General features: G+C 38.2%; 1 protein-coding gene across 3 annotated transcripts in view; it reads right to left on the reverse strand.

The window, feature by feature from the left end:
• Window positions 1-466: 466 nt before the first annotated feature.
• The window catches only part of LOC127434765 (catenin delta-2-like), a 426842-nt gene continuing 406283 nt past the window's right edge, over window positions 467-21025 (reverse strand). For all 3 annotated transcript variants that reach the window (XM_051687724.1, XM_051687723.1, XM_051687725.1), the window contains 4 exons: window positions 11786-11912; window positions 5257-5388; window positions 4232-4308; window positions 467-2301 (listed from right to left, as the gene is read on the reverse strand). In XM_051687724.1, coding sequence (XP_051543684.1) covers window positions 2041-2301; window positions 4232-4308; window positions 5257-5388; window positions 11786-11912 — 597 coding nt within the window. In that variant the 3' untranslated portion in view covers window positions 467-2040. The remainder of the gene's footprint in view (window positions 2302-4231; window positions 4309-5256; window positions 5389-11785; window positions 11913-21025) is intronic.

Genomic DNA, 21025 nt, shown 5'->3' on the forward strand with positions numbered 1-21025 from the left:
CCCATCTCAAGCTATGAGTAATAACAGTAACAGGTTCCCCCTTCATGACTGTGCCCATGTGTGAATAGGTTTCCTAAATCGGAGCAAGAGACCCCTGTTGTACATCATGCAAAGCCTGCTGCGGATGTAATACTCTGAAACGGTGCTCTCTGCTGAGCTATGGATTATGGGAGCGATTCAAGCTGGCATCTCTTGCTTTTGTTTTCCTGTTTCTTGGGAAACACTCCATAGTATCTTCAATCATGGTGATAGAGAATTTGGATGGCTGTGTCTTTAACAATACTGCACCCAGCTTGTTGTAATTGTATTTGTTCAAGCTCCAAACGTTTAAGATCTGACTAAAAAATGATGCATGCAATTATATTATAAATATAAAAACACATTAAAAATGCCATTAACATGCAATGAAAAAAACAAAACAAAAAAAACAGCTCTAAATCACAAAGAGTAATTTATTGTCCTGGCATCAGAACATCATCCAAATCCAGCGTGATTATCTCTATGTAGCTTGGTAACAACACAACTGAAACCAGGTCAACATTTTCAAGTTTCATTTTCTTTTCTCTGTTGGAATCAGAACATGGAAGTCTTTTCTGGTTTGTTGCTTTCAGTGACACTGACATCTGCACATAAAAATTATATAGATCTATATTTATATTCATATTTATATATTTATCATTCTCTATTAACATTTCAGTGTTGCAGTTCAATACCAAATCAAACAGCAGAAGCCACCTGTTAGAAACAAAGGCTTTTGTATCAAACACTGATCGACATACAGCACACACTCAACTAACATTGAGAGACAGGATGTTTTACATCTTTGGAGGGAATTAAGCTTGCAAAGGTTTTGCCCTCCTGGTAGTTTTCCAGTGTTTTCTAGATGTAGCTTAATTCCAATAAAATACACGTAGGAACCAAAAAGCAGCTACAAATTGGAGAAATAACAAGTAATAGTGACATAAAAACGTAAAAATGTCTCCAGAGCTGATTTTAGAGATTTAAAAATTTTGGCACTATATCAGTTATAGTTTCATTAAGTTAGCACAGAAAACTGAGATAAAGTTCTAAAACATACAGTTTATATGGATGATAAATAGCCTCATTTATTTTTTTCACAACAAGTCATCAAGAAAAAGAGAGAGAAAAAAAACTGATTTAAGAGAAAACTGAAAAATAAATCTAAAAAATCTTTTTTTATAGGCAGTGAGAAAGCACTTCATTGACAAGGAGAGTGGAATGGTACTCAAGTAACTGTCTTCAACTGCTTTTTTTTTAGTTGCCACAGACATATTCACATTATCAGAAGGAACAATACTGGCATATACATCCTTGCTCTTTGAACGTGTTTGTATTGTGGGAAAGGGGACACTGATGATCAATACATCTCTCCGAGGACTTTTTTTTTTGTCTTTTTCTTTGAACTGTAAAACAATATGCATATCCACGGTATGAGCGGTCTATGTAATATACACAATGCACTTGTGTAATGCATCTCTTTAATTTACACCAAATACTTCACATCAACAAATTAAAAAAAGATCCAATAAAAAAAGATTAAAAAATGGGGAAAAACGGTGGAAAAAACCTTCCAACATAGAGGACATTCTTTAATATTCAAGATGAAGCTTTGATCCACCATGACGTCAAATAAATGAAAAGAAATTTTCGAAAAAGGTGAAAAGCCGTTCCCATAGCTCAAGTTACAATCTCAATTTTCTTATGCTTACATACCTTGCCTTCCCTTGCTTGACATGTGCAGTCTCCTTTTTCTACCTTCACTTTTCAAATACTTTTCAATAAAAACCCACTCTCTACTCCAAAGCTCCCTGTTGTCTCTTACACATTCTTTCTTACTTTTTCTCTTTCTCAAGGCCCTCTTTTCTACGTCTCTCTCGCTCATTCCTCACCATGGAACCAGCTTAGATGAACGAAACTTAATGAAAAATGTTTTGTGATATGCATGCACATGCAGTTTCCCAGCCTCTCTACATGCCCCAATTCCGTTGCCTGCCCGCAAGGCCCTGGGGTCATGAAGTTCTAAACCCAAGAGTCAGGAGAGGCAGGGTAGTGACTTGTTTCGTAATTGAGTTCACTATAGGGGCGGGCGGCAGAGTAGAAGTCCACATAATTCCCAGTGGACTTGAGTCCCAGGTGCATATTGAGATCGGTGGCGGGAGGGGGGCGATGGACTTGATCCTCGAAAAATGGCTCCTCAAAGTTCCTAGTGGAGTTTTGATAGATGGGATATGCCTCATAGTCTTTGCATGGGGGCTCCTGTGGTGCGGGTGGTGGCGGGACCTGAGACAAAAAGTATTTGTAAGTGAAAGGCAACGATCAACACATCTCTCCTGAATGCGAGAAAGAACAGTCAGCTTGCAAATGGAATATGGCCCCATTGTAAAAATGAAAAGATACTCGAGGCGCATTAGGGTTTTCTCAGCTGCCACACCAGCAGAACCCTTAGGAGATCATCCAGACACCCTTTAAAGGAGCCTCAAATATCCCATTTATGTTCTATTATATATATTAAATAATGTATGTATATATATATATATATATATATATATATATATATATATATATATATATAGTAGATATATTTCAAGAGCCTCAAAGCCTTTCCCTTATAATGGGGTTACAGAAGGAAACGTTGACAGTACTTATGAGTTCTTGCAGAAACTAAGAGTAAGTTTATTAGAAAAAGGGTGCACGGAGGATCTCCAGAGGGTTCCGCTGGCATGGCAGCTGAGAAACCCCAAATGGTGCCTCAATAATCTTTCAATTTTTACAGTGCATGAGGCTCTGGGTGTCCAGCCTCATCAGAGACCCGTTTTTGCCTGGGAGTAAACAAATAAGATCTTCTAATACCTTGTACTGTCATTTTTACTTTACATTCCATAACTGCTTTGAACTTTTACTCTATTTCTCATAATTGAGACTTTATATAAAATTATGTGTGAAAAATAAGAATTTCATGTTTAGTTACTTGTAAATGCAAATTGTCAAGAGTCTGATAAACTCAAATCGATGTAGATCTGCAGTATCTTAATTGCACAAATTCAAGCAACAGTACTCGGAATGTTACATAAATACGTGGCTGTACTCTCCATGCTTGCACATATATTATATACACATATAGGCTACATTAAGAAGCAAATTTCAGCAAATTCAGCAAACTCCAAAAACATGGTTGAGAACTTGCCAAAATGTAAAATTTTTGTGGCATCATATCTTTTAAAGATATTTAAGAACTTTGTTTGAGGCAGATAGTTGCAAGTAAACGAGATATCCCCTAAATGTTTGCCGAATTATTAATCTTTTTTTTAAGTAATAGCAGAACTACCACTTTTGATGCACGGTATGCAGGTGTAAATACACACCCCGAACAGTCACACAAATATGTTTGCAGGTTGATTTTCCCTGAGGAGTGTACACACTGTGGCACTTTCAACATTGCTCTGTTTGTTGGTGTGAGTCTACCCGCTAGAGCCAATAATGGCAGATGTGGGGAAACCTAAGTTTAGGAAACCAATTTGAAAACAGTCATTATTTTTGCAATTTGGTACCAGCTCAGAAACGACAAACTGCACTTTTATAACCCTGCAAGAGTTAAATGCACTTTACTCCATCCATTCAGAGCTGCTTCATATAACAGAATGATTTGAAGCAGAAAACGAGATGTTGCTAATTGAAAAAGATTCAGAGCTGAATGCTCTCCAGCTACAGAAAGGAAATATCCATGTGGAAGCCAGGCTTATCAGTGCCCAGCCTCCTCGCATCTGCTCGTCTGGGAAACCATTTCTGTCGACTGAGTCAACATACGGTGTGGATTGGAAGTGTGCCAGAGACATCTGGCAAACATTCTCAATAAGAAATCTGAAAATCTATAGTTAGAGAGTAAAGTAATACCATTATAAGCCTTGTCAAGTTGAAATAACAGATATTCTACACGGTCAAATTCGCCAAAAATACTTCAGTATTTGGAAGCATGTAGTTGCTATTCATTAGCATAGGCTGATAGCATACAAAGTCACATAAACAACATCTGACAGGTCTTTGGAAGCACCATTAGATCTGCAGCATTTTGTTTGCCAACACACAGAACTGCTAGATAGACAGCTGTCTTGAACAAATGACTTCTACAGTAGGAGACACATACGGATTCAGAGTTGCAGTCCCGGTTTGACCCTAGTTAGTTGAGTCGGCTCAGGCTGACTCTGCCGCTCACCTGGTTGTGTTTGATCTCTTCATTTGAAGTCTCGTACGAGTTCCGGAACAATGTGGATGTTCCACAGGAGGTTTGAACTGTGGGATGAAAGCGAGAGTGTGAATGTGCAGAGAATTATTATTTTTGTTTTTAAATAAATTAAACATGAAAAGACCACAAAACGCCCTGTAAATTGTGCTTTGTGTTGCCAGTGAAACAAAGCCATCCTATTACAAAGAGAGTTTATATATGGAGTCAACATGCATTGGAACCCATTTTACTTCTGTAATGTCATGCATTTCCGAGTAAACCAGGGTAAACAAGAATTGATTGGATTGTGAAAAGATATATCTATATGAGAGGTGTCTGGAGAGAAGGGGTTAAAAAAAATTATCTCAGCTAATGCTGTTAATTATACAGGGGACCTTCTATCATGGTACATTACGTATATATATTCATTTTTAAAAATAGTGGCGGTTTAGTGAGTGCCTCATAGAAGTGCTTTAGTTGAGCGCACATTAACGAGAGTGGAGTTGCACATTCTTTACCCCATCTGTGCGTATACTCGACATTACACTGAACAAGTCAAACCAAACTTTTTCTCTCAACACGTAGAAAAAGGATTTTGGTGCAGAACATCTTCGCCACTATACTACTCAATCACTAGTGAGTGAAATACAAAAAGTTAGTCAGCCAGTGGGTAATCACAGGCATTTTAAGTCACATAGCATTAAATTTGGTCACATATGTGAGTTATTTACTTGAATTGTAGAAGGTTGCACATAGAGTAAAAGATCGACCTTGGAATTTACAAATCAATATAGAGGTCATTCAAATGATGTTTGAGACTAAGTGGAAAAATTGATACCAAGACTTTTCACTAAAGCTCTACACAATATTTGATCAAACACAATATTTATGCATTCTGTAATGTCTTGTAAACATTAGGTAAACACAAGCCTATCATCCTCTAATAGGGTAAGTATCATTCTGAGGTCTTCAGTCTTTTCTTTCTCTCATCCTCCTCTTCCTCAAGTTAGGCCTACCTGCCATTGTGTCTTTTCTAGAAGTGTGATCTCCTTTGTTTCCTTGGTAACTGGCATTGGTTCCAGTCGAATCGTAGTCACTCTTCCTCTCCTTGAGGCTGATCATCTCTCTGGGTGAGGCGGGGGCACTGGCTGCAATTCAAATCATCACACACACATTCTTACTGAGCATCTGGATACACACTGGCCTGATTTCACACATTGTGGCTTTTTTGGCTGCCTTTCTGGTTGGTTTGCCTATCCTCATGTTGGTATATCTGATTTAGAGTTTTTATATCTCTGTTTTCTCTCCACTCCTTCAGTCTGTTTTGTCTGGTTCTCTCTCCTGTTTAATACTGTCTTTGTTCATTGTTCCTGCCCGCTCAAGGCATGAATCATTATTCACCATTAGCTGTTTAGCATGTCAGCATGGAGGAAATTTCCAACAGGTCATGGAACAGGCAGCTCCAATTTACGCAGCTCTCCCAAGTCATATGAAACAGCTTACATGAGCAATAAATCACACAAAAATACCATATTCATCCTAGAAATGCCATTCTTTAAACGACACAACATGACACAAAAGTATGAATTCTCCATATTTATGTACCACAGTGCCACTTCTATGGATTCCTGGGTGAATAAAATATATATATATATATATATATATATTTCATTTAAATGTTTTTTTTTAATTTTTTTTACTAGTTTTACTAGTGCTTGCCTGTGCAAAATTGTTGCCATAATGCGAAGGTGTTTTTGGTGGTTGCCAGGGCATTGTTAAAAAGTTGCTAGGGAGTTCTGGGTGGTTACTAGGGTGCTGCTACATGGTCAAAAGATCCCATCCTCAAGTCTCTATAGCATTCTGGTTTATAGATATGGCTATTTCAAGTCTGATTGCTTGTGTTGGGGCTTCGCTCAGGAGCAGGTTTGGTTATTAGCAATAATGAATAATTATCAAAGATAATTATTAATTATTAGAATCAACAGAACATTGATTAGAATCAATATTAGCTTATTAATCCTTCAAATCAACAATCATCAAAGATAACTATCAATTATCAAAATCAATAGAATATTAATAAGTATAAATATTGCCAGGGCACCACCCTGGAATCAGGGACTAATAACCAGACAGTATAGCAGTCTCAATATAGGATTGTTCTCTTAGGAATGTCGACATCCGGAGATCATCGACATTCAAAGGGGAACAATGAAGGCTTGAATCCGAGCACTGACATCCTCTGCCAGCCCTTGGCACAGGTGCATGCAGAACAAAACCAAAACACTTGTATAACAAAGTTTATTGATGCAGTAATATCAATTCATAATCAGTACAATGCAGTCGATAAACTTCTGACTTCCAACTACAAACTAAACAGTAACATGATTAGATATGGTAACAGATAAGTCTATAATACATGAGAGGAGGGTAGAGGTGTGTGTGTGAAAGGGGTTATGTTTGTGTGTGTGTGCAGGAGACGAGGAGTACACAAAATGTCGGGCGTGGCTCTCGTGGAGAGTGTGTCACACAAGGTTTCCGACCAGAGAATGTGGCTGCGAATGTGGACGGAGAGACTGGTTGGCATCTGCCCGTTTAACATGTGTCTCCGCTGCTACGATAACTTAGGGACAAAGCTGGGCTCTATCGCCAAGTTATCTGTTCGCCAAATGTGTGTGCAGGTATGTTTGTGAGGGGTCGTGTGTGTGTGCATTTAGTACGAGAGAGAGAGAACAGGGTGACGGCACCGAGGCCGGTTTAGCGATCGTGGGAGAGACGGCAACCATTAGTTTTATCACTCAGAGATGCGGTGAACGGTTCGTAATCCGTCTGCCGTGGTCGTTAGTTCTTAAATGGATAAACTCAGTGTGCCGGTCTCACCTGCGATGGAGGAAATGCACAAACAGCCCAACATGGTTGGACGACAACACAGCAAATCTCATTCGTGGTAACAGCAAGTCACAGTAACACCCTGAGTATTATTAGCAGCAATGAGCGGACTCGGCGGTCCGTAAACTGTACAAGCAATAACCTTGATACAAAAGAATAACACACTATGATAATCTATCTTTGCCCATACATAAACCTCTTATTTGAATCACGTGAGGACGTGGGTAGAATATGTGTTCGTCCATCATTTGACTCAGACTCAGTTCCTCGAAACTCGGGTGATGACGGGAGGCCGTTTCCTCGCTCTGTTGGTGGGCGGTATGGCGGCTGATTCTCGGCGGGTTGGTGGAGAAATCAGCAAAGTTGACTCGGTTGAAGAAGGAAGAGAAATCTTCTTTCTTCACTTCTGCAGGCAAATGGGTGAAACGCAGATTGCTCAGCGATCTCCTTCGGATCCGTTAATGTGCTCAGTGGAACACGAAGAATCTCGGCTCGTCCAGTGAGAGGGAGACTGTATGGCCAAAGTTCAGGTACTTACGTTACTTCCTTGGGTAGCGAGGCTACACCTGGGAGCAGCAGGGCTGCAACTAGATGCAGCGAATACTGTCGTTGGAAGCAAGGCTTAGGAGGAATCTCCGGGGTTTTATACTCTCTATAACATCATGGTTGAGGGACGCGTTTTGTCATGCGTTTCATCCAATAGGAGTTGAGAGTTCAATCCTTACGAATTTCACACCTAGGTGTAAAGTGAGCAAGGCTTGATGGGATCTGGTGTCTGTTTGGACTCCCTTTGATTTTGGCAGCTGATTCTGTGTTAACAGGCTTTGAATGCTCCTACAGGCCTCAGTCAGGCTTTATGACTGTGTGTAGGCCTGCCTTTGTCTCCTATCTGAGCACATGAGGCCCAACAGTTGGAAAAGTTATAGAACAACTCTTCTCAACAAGCCGCACAAATTGCGGTATCATTCACGTCTGTAGCACAATCAGTGCAGGATTTTGAAATGTATGTGAAATAGAACAACTCTCCTCAACAAGCCGTACAAATTGCCGTATCATTCATGTCTGTAGCACAATCAGTGCAGGATTTTGAAATGTATGTGAAATAGTAAGTGATGTTTGGCTTCACAAACAGCACAACCACAATATAAGTTCTCCTCTAGAACTATTATGAGAGCAGTGTTCTTCTATTATTTGATTTATATTTGATTATTTGTTTTCAAGCAGTTTGACCTGATTTCTGCCTGTGTCTTAGAGTCACTGTGCTCAGAGCTCTGTGTTTTGTCCCAGGCACTGTGAAGGTCACAGAGATCAAGAATTAGTCTTTCCACTGTGCCTAAAAATCTGCTTCCAGCCTCAATGCTCTAACCAGATCCACGCCACTCCCCCTCCAGCCCTCCTACAGCCTGGTCCGATAGAGCCTGGATCTCTGGATAGTGGGCAGCAGCACTATCTCTAAAGCACACGGCTGCCCGAGGGTTCACAGGCATGGAAGACCTCTTTCTCTGGCACAGAAGGATTTAGACACACCCACATACAATCAGGCGCATGCACACACACACACACACCATTATTACAGATAGCTCTGTGATCAGCCTTAACCATGACACAACAGTGGGTTGTCTGAATGACTAGTCAACTAATTGGTCTTAAGGAGGTCCTGTACAATTACCTGACCCCAGCTGAATGCGTTTCTTAGAGCGCAATTACATAAACACAACAGAATGGTACAGAGGTGTCAAGAGGTGTTTTTTAAAAGCAGGGATAATTTTAGCTTGACGTGCCATCTTAAAAATATAACACTGTTAATTCTCAGAGAAGGTTTTATCATACAAACTACACACTACACACACACACACACACACACACACACACACACACACACACACACATACACACTCCAATTTTCATTAAAACACATATTAACTTAGAACAATACTCTACCTACAACGGCAAATAGAAACATTAGCATGCTAATTATTTAAAACCCATAATAAGATTATTACTGCAAGCACTTTACCCTCCTCTAAACTGCCTTGATATGACACAAAATCTAATCACTGTTTTTCAACAATGAATAATTTTGCAAAATTATGCTCATAACAGATTATCAGTCTTAAGTAATGAGCAGCTCTGGCTGTTATTACTCACTTGAGTCAACAAGAGAATTGCAAAGGATCATTTGATATGTTCCCATAAATCTCACAAATGGTGATTCTCAGAAACACACAAAGCAGTTTCCGAGAAAATCAGTATTGATGCATTTGATTCAGTACAGTTTTGATTTGATTATCTTCAGGTGAAGCTATACATTTACTGAATGGATGATGACTTCAACTGTAGAAAATGAAAACAGTATGTTTCTGTAGACAAACAATAGATATTATGTTGTGGATCTGGAGAGATGTGGTATACAGCAGATCTTTGTGATTTAGCTGGCTTTGTGCTGGAGAAAGGGCTTTTGTGTCAGAGCTCCACTGGATTCAGGAGAGGAAAACCGTCTACTGCAATACTTATATATCCCCTTGTCTGTGGCACTAATAGGCCTACTTTGTGTGAGTTACAAAATAATTAAGTCCTGATATACCAGCTACATTTCACTATAGCAGAAAAGCGGCTCATCATTAACTGTCCGCTTGGCACGTTTGCAAAATCAACCATAAGTGTCAATAAATCACACTTTTCATGCTGTAAAAAATAATTTAAATACAAGTCTTGAATGAAAGTAATGAATTTTTATGAGACCATGCAATAAATAAAAAAATTCTGTTGTTGACAAAAACATTTTTTGTTCAGTTTTAACTTTAAAGATTCCCTGCAATCAAAATTGGAGTTTTGTGGCTTTTAATCCATGTCTATTAGCTTTGATGTCATCTACATGCTAGTGTTCTTCTAAAAGTTGACAAAACTATAACTTATAGTAGAAACATGCATTTTAAATATAAAGTGCTCCTCTTTTGTGAAAATTGACCAAAAATATAGATGACTTATCTTGCACTACACTGATTCATCTCCAATCAAATGCTCTCTAGAATGAGAATGTCCCTCGCCATAATCAGGGGGAACTTCTTTTAGATTTCTGTATTTTTTCTGTCATTATGCTGACAATGTAAAACACCTTCATATAACTTGTGATGGATTTTTTTTTCTTATGACTTTATACTAATTTTGATTAAACACCTTCAGTTTCATTCCAAATTCTTGCTATGACACCAGCATGGAAAGTCCAAGCTGGTCTTTTCAGCAGGGTAGATAAGACAGTGACTATTTGACCAGGAATTCAATGCAAAGTTCAATGCAAAATTTGCTGAGGAAGAAAGAACTTAATTCCCAGCTCCCCCTTCTTCTACAGCTCAACCTCCTTTGCCAATCGTCCTCAAAAGCTGACTATGGGAAAAAATACTTTTCTGCTTCAGCGAGATGCTAAGTCCACTGGAAAACACATTACAGCCACAGTCAGCCAGCCATGAATCCACTAACCCCAATAGTAATGTGGATCGTTAACCCTGAGTCCCAGAATGCATTGACGAATCCCTATCAGTTTAACTGGAATCTATCAGTTCTATCAGGGTTAAAGAGAGAACACAGCAGGGGCTTTTGCCTCATTAAGTTTTGTTATCGTTTTAAAATAGAGAAGGAATACATAGAATTGTTAAAAAAAAAAAAACCAAACAACAGGGAAAGTTCAGGACCATGGACAGTGCATTACGTGCATTCAGCACTACAGAAATATGTTGTTTTTCATTAAGAGATAAAGTGTTTCTTTAGACAGACAGCACAAATCTGATTCTTTGGTGCAACCATTTAGTTTTTTTGATAACACTTAAAAAATATATATTTTAAATTAGTTAATACATTAGACGACAAAATAATTTTACAGCATTTATTATTCTTGGTTAATGTTATTTATTTTAGTTATTTATGTTCATTGTTTGTTACTGTTTGTTCATAGGAGTATATGTAGAAATTAACACTAACCAATATTGATAAAAGTATTGTTCATTTTCAGTACATGTTAACTTTTGTGTTAACTAATGTAAACAAATATAACCTTTTTTTAAACCACATGAAATTCAGTTTTCAAAATCTAATTTACTGCAATGTGCCAGTCTGAACAGTCAGATCATTACAGATGCAATGTGTATCTAACGTCTTACAAACGTCACAATATTGTCTGGGGCTGTGTCGTAATACACTCATTTTCGCTCACTCTTTCCTCATATAGTGAAATATGCAACATTCACTATGTAGCAAATATTAAATGACTGAACGAGTTTGTGATTTTGAGCACACATACTGTATGCATGAATGCGTAAAATGCCTTGTCACTCATTCTCTCATGTGTCTCTTTAGTTCAGCACTAAGACGACACGTCATAATAGACATGAGCAGAGGCTAAATTTCGAGTTATCCATTCTCTCTTTTCACAATGAGAGCTACTCTTAGTTGTTGTATGAGGAAGTCTCTGGGCATTGTAACACATCACCACTATAGCAACTGTTGTAGACACACCAGCTATTGACTATACTGTCTGAACAACCAGATCAGATTTCATCACTTGCAAAATGACAGTGTGTGGACCGTGAGATCGAATTTGTGTGCAGTGTGAACAAGACCAAAGAGAAGGGCATGTAAGTAAGGGGAAACATATACAGTACTCACCTGATCTGTTGTTGGGGGAGGTCCGCACCGGGGATATTGACGGAGTACGTGAGGATGAATATGGTCTCTGTCTATCTCTCTCTATTGTGGAGGCAGAGCCAACGAAGTGATACTGTGAGTAGCCATCCTTGAGGGGTAAAGAGAGAAAGAGACAGACAAAGACAGGTTATGAATTAAAATGGTAAAAATATATTCTTTGAAAGAGAAACATGTTTACACTGTTGGGACCAGTTGCCTCAGGTTGAATGTTAACAAAAACACAGAAAAAGGTATTTCTCACCAAGAAAACTCCACTAAATAAGGACAAAAAGGATAAAAATTAAACGCAGGAACTATAACTAGTTCTCGGTTGTATTTTATGCAGAGTATTTGGTCAGGGCAGAAGCTTGAGGACTTCTAGCATTTTAAAGCAAAAGCTGGACATTTCATCACAAATTTGTTTTACAGATTAGAATTAATTCAACAACCATGATTTGATTTTAAATAAAACCTGCTATTACAATTAGAGATGCCCAAAGACCATACAATAAATCACTAACTGACAGAAAGGTGAATAGTCAAAGAGTGATAGAATAGGAAGGGACCACAGGGATTTTTCCCCTTTTTCTCCCAATTTGGAATGCCCAATTCCCAATGTGCTTTTTAAGTCCTCGTGGTCGCATACTGATTCGCCTCAGTCCGGGTGGCGGAGGATGAATCCTCTGCGTCTGAGACCATCAACCCGCGCATCTTATCACGTGGCTTGTTGAGTGCATTGCCACGGAGACATAGCGCGTGTGGAGGCTTCACGCAACCACGCTCAACTCATCACACGCCCCACAGAGAACGAACCACATTATAGCGACCACGAGGAGGTTACCCCATGTGACTCTACCCTCCCTAGCAACCGGGCCAATTTGGTTGCTTAAGAGACCTGGCTGGAGTCACTCAGCACACCCTGGGATTCGGGGACCACGGTTCTTACAAATATTGCTATTTGAAATCATGAAAGTTCTGTTTCCGCTGTAAAGTTACATCAGGACAATGTGGACATGATAGACTGCAAAAATTCACTATACAAAGATCAGCATGTCATCTAGACATGATAATTATATTCCTCAGATAATAATCAGGGTCTCAAAACTGAACCTTGTTCAACAAGGAAAGGTAATGGTGTAGGGTAGACTATATATACAGTATATATATGTATATATATATATATATATATATATATATATATATATATATATATATATATATATATATATATATAGTCCTCATGGTGGCATAGTGACTCGCCTCAATCCGGGTGACGGAGGACGAATCTCAGTTGCCTCCGCATCTGAGACTGTCAATCCGTGCATCTGTTCACGTGGCTTGTTGAGCGCGTTAACGTGGAGACCTAGCGCATGTGGAGGCTTCACGCTATTCTCCGTGGCATCCACGCCCAACTCACAACATTCCCCACTGAGAGCGAGAACCACATTATGAAGACCACGAGGAGGTTAACCCAACGAGACTCTACCCACCCTAGCAACTGGGCCAGTTGGTTGCTTAGGAAACCTGACTGGAGTCACTCAGCATGCCCCAGATTCGAACTTGCAACTCCAGGTGTGGTAGTCAGCATCTTTACTTGCTGAGCTACCCAGGCCCCCTCCTATATATACAGTATAAAAAACAGAGTGTCTATTTACACTAAGTGCAAACAGCCCATCTTGTTGGCAAAGGCTATTTACACTAACTCTGCCCACCATTTCTGAGACCAAGCTCAAGAAACCACAACAAATTTCTTAGGGGTCAACTGCTGGTCAAATGAAGGCAGGCATATTAGAATTTTTCGCAATCGGGCACAGATGTTGAACTAGTTAACGGAGACCTTTAGTGGGTTAAGAGAACGGAGTGAACATTTGCACTCCAATAGTCTGATAGAGAGACACACGAGTTTATGACAAATTGCGCACCACGTGTCAATGTAGTAGCTCAGAGTGTTACGACTGTGTGAAAATGCTTTGTCATACTGATGATCCAAGTTCGAATTCCACCTTTTGTCATACTTTTTTCCCATGTCTCCACTCTTAATATTTCCTATAATACTACTAATGATAATAAATAAAAGTGATTCCTCGCAGTGATTTGGTCACAGTGAAGGTCAGGGAGATGAGAGAAGTGTTTGATCTGGATAAAATAGCATCCATCACTTAGTGCAAATAGCCTCAGCCATGAAAAAAAAAAAAGTGCAAAATCCTCTCATTTTAAATACCCTTCAGAAAAGTTAATTCCAAAGTTGTATGAAGTATTTGGTCTGTAATAATGCATACATTCATGCAATTTCTCCATGTGATGCAAACTAATTAGGACAAGTGTCACGTAAGTTTGGATATCCACATTTGATTATCTAAAACTGATATAAAACCTCTGTGTCTGGATAGTCTATGGAGGGTGCGCAACACAATGTGCTTTCTTTGAGATCTATATACGCTACGTTAGCCCGCTGTCAGTTTAGTTTAAGGCCTCCTAGTGTGGAGTCATTACAGAAATCAATCAATGAAGGAATGATCTGGAGTCAGTGGCTGTGGAGGGAGCCTGTTTGATGTGTGAATGAGACGGCCTAAAAAGCTGACGGAGGAGATAACTAAAGCCATTGGCCACTGGCCCTGTAACACGTCACCCTAAACATGAATCAATAGGTCTGCTGAGAGTACTAAAAACAGTGAGCTGTGGCGAGGGTGAGAGAAATAGAATTAGTGAAGTTTTACATTAAAAGTTAAACTAAGAAAATCTCTGTAATCACCCATCTACCACATCTGTCAGCCACTAAAGTCTTTATGTTCCATTCACTGCCATTCATTTGCAGGTAAACATAGGAGAGTTGGTATGCAAGCATATGCAAAGAATTTTCGTCTTCGCTGCATAACATATTATAAAGATTGAAAAACTCTAACTAGAGAATTCGCATAGCGAAAGGACGTTAGAACAACAGAGGATCTAAACGTCACAGATAGACCTCTTGGCTGAAAATAAAATCTGAAAGATTTTCTTTTATTTTTATTGATAAATAATAATATTTATTATATTATACTTTTGCCTATATTCGTTCTGCGGTCTGAAATAATTTTGCTTAAAATATAGTGTGACTGCCCCTTTGGGGTTGTCATTATCTTATATGATGGATGCTTAACTCTTTATTAAAACGACTGAGTGGTTTCTATTAGCAGTAAAAGATTCATGACACAATATTGTTAGTGTGTATCAGATTATGAGGGAGTTCACTCTCACCGAATAAAAAGTCAAACCATTCATAAGGTTGATTCATCTGGACAAGTACGCTAAAGCAGAACCTAGCATCAGCATAAAACCACAAAACAAAGTGAAGATAAGCAACGAGAAAACAAGTCTTACAAGGTCTCAGAATGCGTCGATGGACGAGTTGAAGGTTTCTATTGACACATTCTATGCTTACAGACTACAGAACAAGGAGAATGTCCACATGTTCTTATATTCAACTATGGCAAAGACAAAGAACACTACCCTTGACATCCCATTTGCCACTCTGTGACATATCTTTTGTTGGAGGGGTGAAGAAATGATCAAAGGGTTGGTTCCCTCAAACTCTGTGAAGTTCAAAGCTGCCCCACTTTCCTGACACGGTAGAACTCTGCCAGAAACCACCGCTGGTCTCCAACTGTTGTGCCTGTTGCAAATAATGACATTGGACAGGTATTTGAAAGCTCCAAGGGGCGTGAAGAGAGGCAAAGAATGGTAAAAACTACACTTGTCACCTGTCGGCTAAAGGCCTCTTCAGTAGGGTACTTTGTCATATCCTTTTACTTGTGCCATTTTAAGTGTTACATTAACTTTCAGGTTTCCAAGAGAGAGAGGAATGAAGACTTTTACCTTTATGCTTTATAATGATGGGCATTTGGGCTGGCTGTGTGACAAAAGAAGCTTTGGGTAAGTGTGCACATCCAAACCAAAGTTGGGTAGAGGTGCAGGACAAAATGTTACAAATGCAGAAAAAGGAAATAGATGTTTGAACACTGATATTGAAGGTCCAAAATTTTATTTGAAAAAAAGCAATATTTCGACAGATTTATTATTTTTAAATATAAATAAATGCAATATACAATTATATAATAATAATATACATAAAAATATAAAGTTATATATAGACAAAAATACATTTTATATAAATAATATATGTATATATTATATATAAATAACAAATATATGTATATATAATAAAATATAATAATAATAATAATTATTATTATTACTTGCATTATAGTTAAACATTATATTTTTAATAATTAAAAATATTATTTTCAATATTATACAATATCATGTAAATAATAAATTAAAATATAATACGACCCCAATTCCGAAAAAGTTGGGACAGTATGAAAAATTCTAATAAAAACAAAAAGGAGTGATTTGTAAATTATATTCACCCTTTGCTATATTGAAAGCACAACAACTACACATTATATGATGTTTTTCCTTGTGAATTTCATTGTTTTTTGAAAATGTACAGTAATTTCAAATCAGATATTTTCAGCACGCTCCAAAAAAGTTGAGACGGGGCAATTTAAGACTAATAACAATTTGACGAGTTGTAATAACAAGGCGATGTGAAACAGGAGATGTTAAACAGGTGAGGCAATCGAGTCATTGTATATAGGGAGCCTCCAAAAACAGCCTAGTACTTCAAGAGCAAGGATTGTTCAAGACTTGTCAATTTGCCAACAGATGCTTCAGCAAATAATCCAGCACACTGAGAACAATGTTCCCCAAAGACAAACTGGAAGGATTTGGGCCTTTCAAAAGATTCAAGAAATCTGGTCAAATCTCGGTGCATAAGGGGCAAGATGAAAACCACTTCTGAATGCGTGTGACCTCCGATCCCTCAGACTTCACTGTCTTAAAAAACATCATTCATCTGTAATGGATATCATGAACATGGGCTTGGGATTACTTTAGTAAATTTTGTTAGTCAACACCACTTGCAGCTGTATCCACAGATGCAAGTTAAGATTTTGCTTTGCAAAGCAGAAGCCATACATCAACACTGTCCAGAAGTGCTGCCGACTTCTCTGGGCTTGGTCTCATCTTTGATGGAAAGTAGAACAGTGGTTTTGGTCCAAAGAGTCCACATTTCAAAAAGCTTTTGAAAAACACAGCCGTCGTATTATCCAGGCCAAAGAGGAAAAGGACCATTCAAGCTGTTATTAGTGTCAGGTCCAAAAGCCAGTGTCTGTATGGGCCAGGGGTGTGTCAGTGCCCATGGCATGGGTAATTCGCACATCTGTGAGAACACCATGAATGCAGACAGATATGTACAAATTTTGGAGCAACATATATTGCCATCCAGCACTGTCTTTTCAAGGGACGTCCCGGCATTTTTCAGCAGGACAACTTCAAACCACATACTGCCCAGATTACAAGTGCATACCTGTGTTAGCAGAGTGTGGGTGCTAGACTGGCCTGCCTGCAGTCCTGAGCTGTCTCCAATTGAGAATGTGTGGCGCATTATGAAGCGCATTAGATGACAGTGAAAACTCTGTACAATTGTGCAGCTAAAGACCTACATAATGGATGAATGGGGGAAATTCCACTTTCTAAACTTAAACTTGTGTCTTCAGTGCCCAAATGCTTAATAAGTGTTATTAGAAGAAATGGTGATGTTTCACAGTGGTAAACACACGACTGTCCCAACTTTTTTGGAGTATGTTGCAATTATCTGATTTGAAATTACTGTACATTTAAAAAAATAAATAAATGAAATTCACAAGGTAAAACATTGTATATTGTGTAATTGTAGTGCTTTCAATATAGCAAAGGGTGAATATAATTTCCAAATCACTCCTTTTTGTTTTTATTAGCATTTTTCATACTGTTCCACCTTTTTCGGATTTGGGGTTGTATAACATATATAATAAAATATATTACAATATCTGAATATTAATATAAATAATAAAATAAATAATGATGTATAGATATTAATAAATGATAAAAATATATAACAATATAATACAAATATTGAAATTATTACTGTTATTATAATAACTACATATACACTTTTTTAATAATTAAAATATTATTTTCATATCATGTGATTTCCTGTTGGCAGGTTATCATTTCCGTGTACAGTATGTGTGGGGACATCTATTCGGACATCTATTTTCTTTTTCTATTTCTGAGAAAAGAAACCTGTTAGAATGGATACTGCCTTTGATGCCAGGCATTCTACAGATGGCTCCACCATTGGAAAACAATACTTTCAGGGAAGAGTGAGTTTCAATGTGATTAAAGACTCTAATTGCAAGTGCAAGTGCAAGTGTTCATTACGTCCCATAACTCCTTCCTTCCTTTATCAGGACTGATAGAATAATGTGCCGTAGACTGATGGACTTTCAGGTGATATGCTAAAGTAACTGTTCTTCAGGTCTATGATGGGTGAACAGTAAATTAACTTGAAATAAAATGGTGCATCTTTTCCATTAATAGTGTATGAGCTCTTGGGCTGGAAGATCTCCATTTTTTTTGTGTTAATTCTAACTGAATGCATGAAACATCGCTACGGGACTAATTCTGACTTTGAGAAGATACTGCAAAGACCAAGCAGACCATGTGAAGATGAGTCATTTATGGTAACCTGCTTGCCTGTGATTCCTCATTAATGCTGCTTAGCAAAAAAAAAAAAAAAAACCCTCTGGTGTGGAAATTTGCGCTGAAGCAAGCCAATGGCAAGCACTGATTATTATACTCCCAGATGCGAATGGAGCCAGGAGCATTGCTCTTGCTACGTTGGCTCCCTTGGGTCGCTGAGGCAATTGACTACCCCGATACTTCCTCTTAGAGAGTGTTGGCGAGGCATGACTGTTGAATTGCCCCTAAGGAGGCTGCCAGGCTGAATGTAACACCTCTCAGCACAACATGAGTGAGGCTCCAGGCTTAAGATCAATGGCAGAAGCAACTTCTCTCTTCTTTCAGGCTACAACTTCTCACTTTTCTTAGTCAGACTCTACGTCATACTGACTAAATCAAGCCAAACCCTTCTGGGTTTGAACACACTGTATAAGCAAAAGTTGGAAGGTCAAAGTATTTTAAAGTCTCCAAGCAGTTTGCATTCTATAACTTTATATTAATTAAATGCATTTAATGGGTTGAAAATTATATGCATTTATACATTATTAAAGGCAAAATACTTTAGAACAACACAAGGATATTCAGAAGTACATTTTCAGTACATATTAATTTACATTTGAGCCTTCATGGCACATAAATACAATGTATATATTGAAACACGAGCAGAACGAATTTCTGTGCAAATCATTCATAAATAATGCTTCTGAAACTTAGAGCATTCAATGTAATGTGAACATTTACATAAGGATGATGTAGCATATTCGGTGCAGATGAACGAACAATTGCTATGCAAAATGACCTGAATCAAGGAAAACCCCACCTTTTAACCCTGGAATTCCTCAACGGCATAAATTAAAAGATTCTGCTCTGCTAGGTGCCAAGGAGTCTAGTTGAGGCCTGCCTTTGGATGATAAAATGGTCAAACGAACAAAAGAGACTTGTCCAGAGAACACACTCCCTGGAAACCCCAGGAAACGCTAAGACACAATCCTTTTGTCCTTCAATATAAACAAATTCGCTACACCTAAACTAAACTGATCAGGAGATCCCGAGACATCTAATCCTTATCCTGCAAACAGCAGCTAAAAAAGAAGTCCCTTTGTTTCATTAATTTAGTAACACCTGAACATATAAAAATGAGACATTTCCTATATCACATGACCATCGTCATTGTTCAAGACACATTGTTCAGAGATTGAACAGACTGGATCTGAGAACTTCTCTTTAGCAGGACAAACTAATGCTACAAGTGTATGGTTATGTAATTCAATTGGTATGTAATTGATTGTCTCTTAAATTCCAGAATGATGGTGTGAAGTATTTTCGGGTTATTTGCAGTTGTAGTTTTCTTATGAAATGAATGATTGGCTTAGAGCCTCTTTGGGGTGTGAACAAACTGAATGTGTTAAAAGACCAGTCTGGACAACCCCCTTGAATTCTTCTCTTGCTCCGTGCTTCCACTTCCTCTTCAGCTCCTCATCCTCCACGCTCTGACCCTTGTGGCTTGCAGCCTTGCCCCGGCGCACCTCAAGTTCTGTGCAATGTAGAAGTCCAGGAAGGCACGGAGTAAAGCTCTGAGGAAGCCCTTCTCTTCTCTGCGCTACGACACACACATGTAACTGGAGTCATGAGTCTCCCTCGCGGAAGGCCTCGCTTCAAAGCCCCGCCTCATCATCCCAGCAACAGACATCCATGATCTTAACAGAGGTCCAAAACATCGACGGAACACCCAAACTTTCTAAAAAGAGCCAAAGAACAAAGCAACGCAAAGAAACGCAAGTACATCTCCAGACTTTGCTGAAAGAGCAATATAATTCGAGTTACCCGATTGTAAATCAAGTTAGACTGAATTATGTATCAATGATTCTCAAGGCATTGTCTACAGACTCCATACAGTTTATGTTCTCTGTATAGATCATTTTCATTCACCTTCTGTTACAATTCACTCACAACCTGTTTCCATGTTTGTATGTGTTTGATTAGTTTTATGTTCAGATTAGCAAAAAAGTCTTGTTTGTATTCAAAGATAATTTGACTGTGGTATATTTTGACAAATAATCTCGTCATTTGATTTTTTCAAAGATCTGGCCCTAAAGCTATACCTAAAATATGATGATATTATTTTCATATATATAATTCATATATATTACTCCAATAAGTGAATTAATCATAATTCCCTTATTAAAGCTAATTCCTTTCAATAGAAATTGTGAGCGGATACAATGAGACATATTACGATTTTATTGGTGGAGAATTTTATTCAGAATTTGTCTTTTATCTTTCTTATAATGGTTGTCGAACGTAACTAATTCCATTATACTGTTACCTACATAATGATAAAAGTACGCGGGCACTTTAATCCGTGTTAATCGTGTAGAAATGCGGACAGTTTAATTTAATTCCTAACACACATACTGTTCCTACAATGAATATGAACAACGTATACAGAAATGCATATCTTATTAATGAGACCCAATTAATTTATGACATATGTAAATAATCCAGAGCTTTTATGTGTTTCAAATAGCCACAAGAGTTAACAATACAGATAAAACTCTAGAATGTATAAGCCTCCAATAGTGGTTAACAGCATTAAAGCTAAAATTGATTACAGAT

The sequence above is a fragment of the Myxocyprinus asiaticus genome, chromosome 44, assembly GCF_019703515.2.
Source record: "Myxocyprinus asiaticus isolate MX2 ecotype Aquarium Trade chromosome 44, UBuf_Myxa_2, whole genome shotgun sequence".
In the NCBI taxonomy this organism is placed as follows: domain Eukaryota; kingdom Metazoa; phylum Chordata; class Actinopteri; order Cypriniformes; family Catostomidae; genus Myxocyprinus; species Myxocyprinus asiaticus.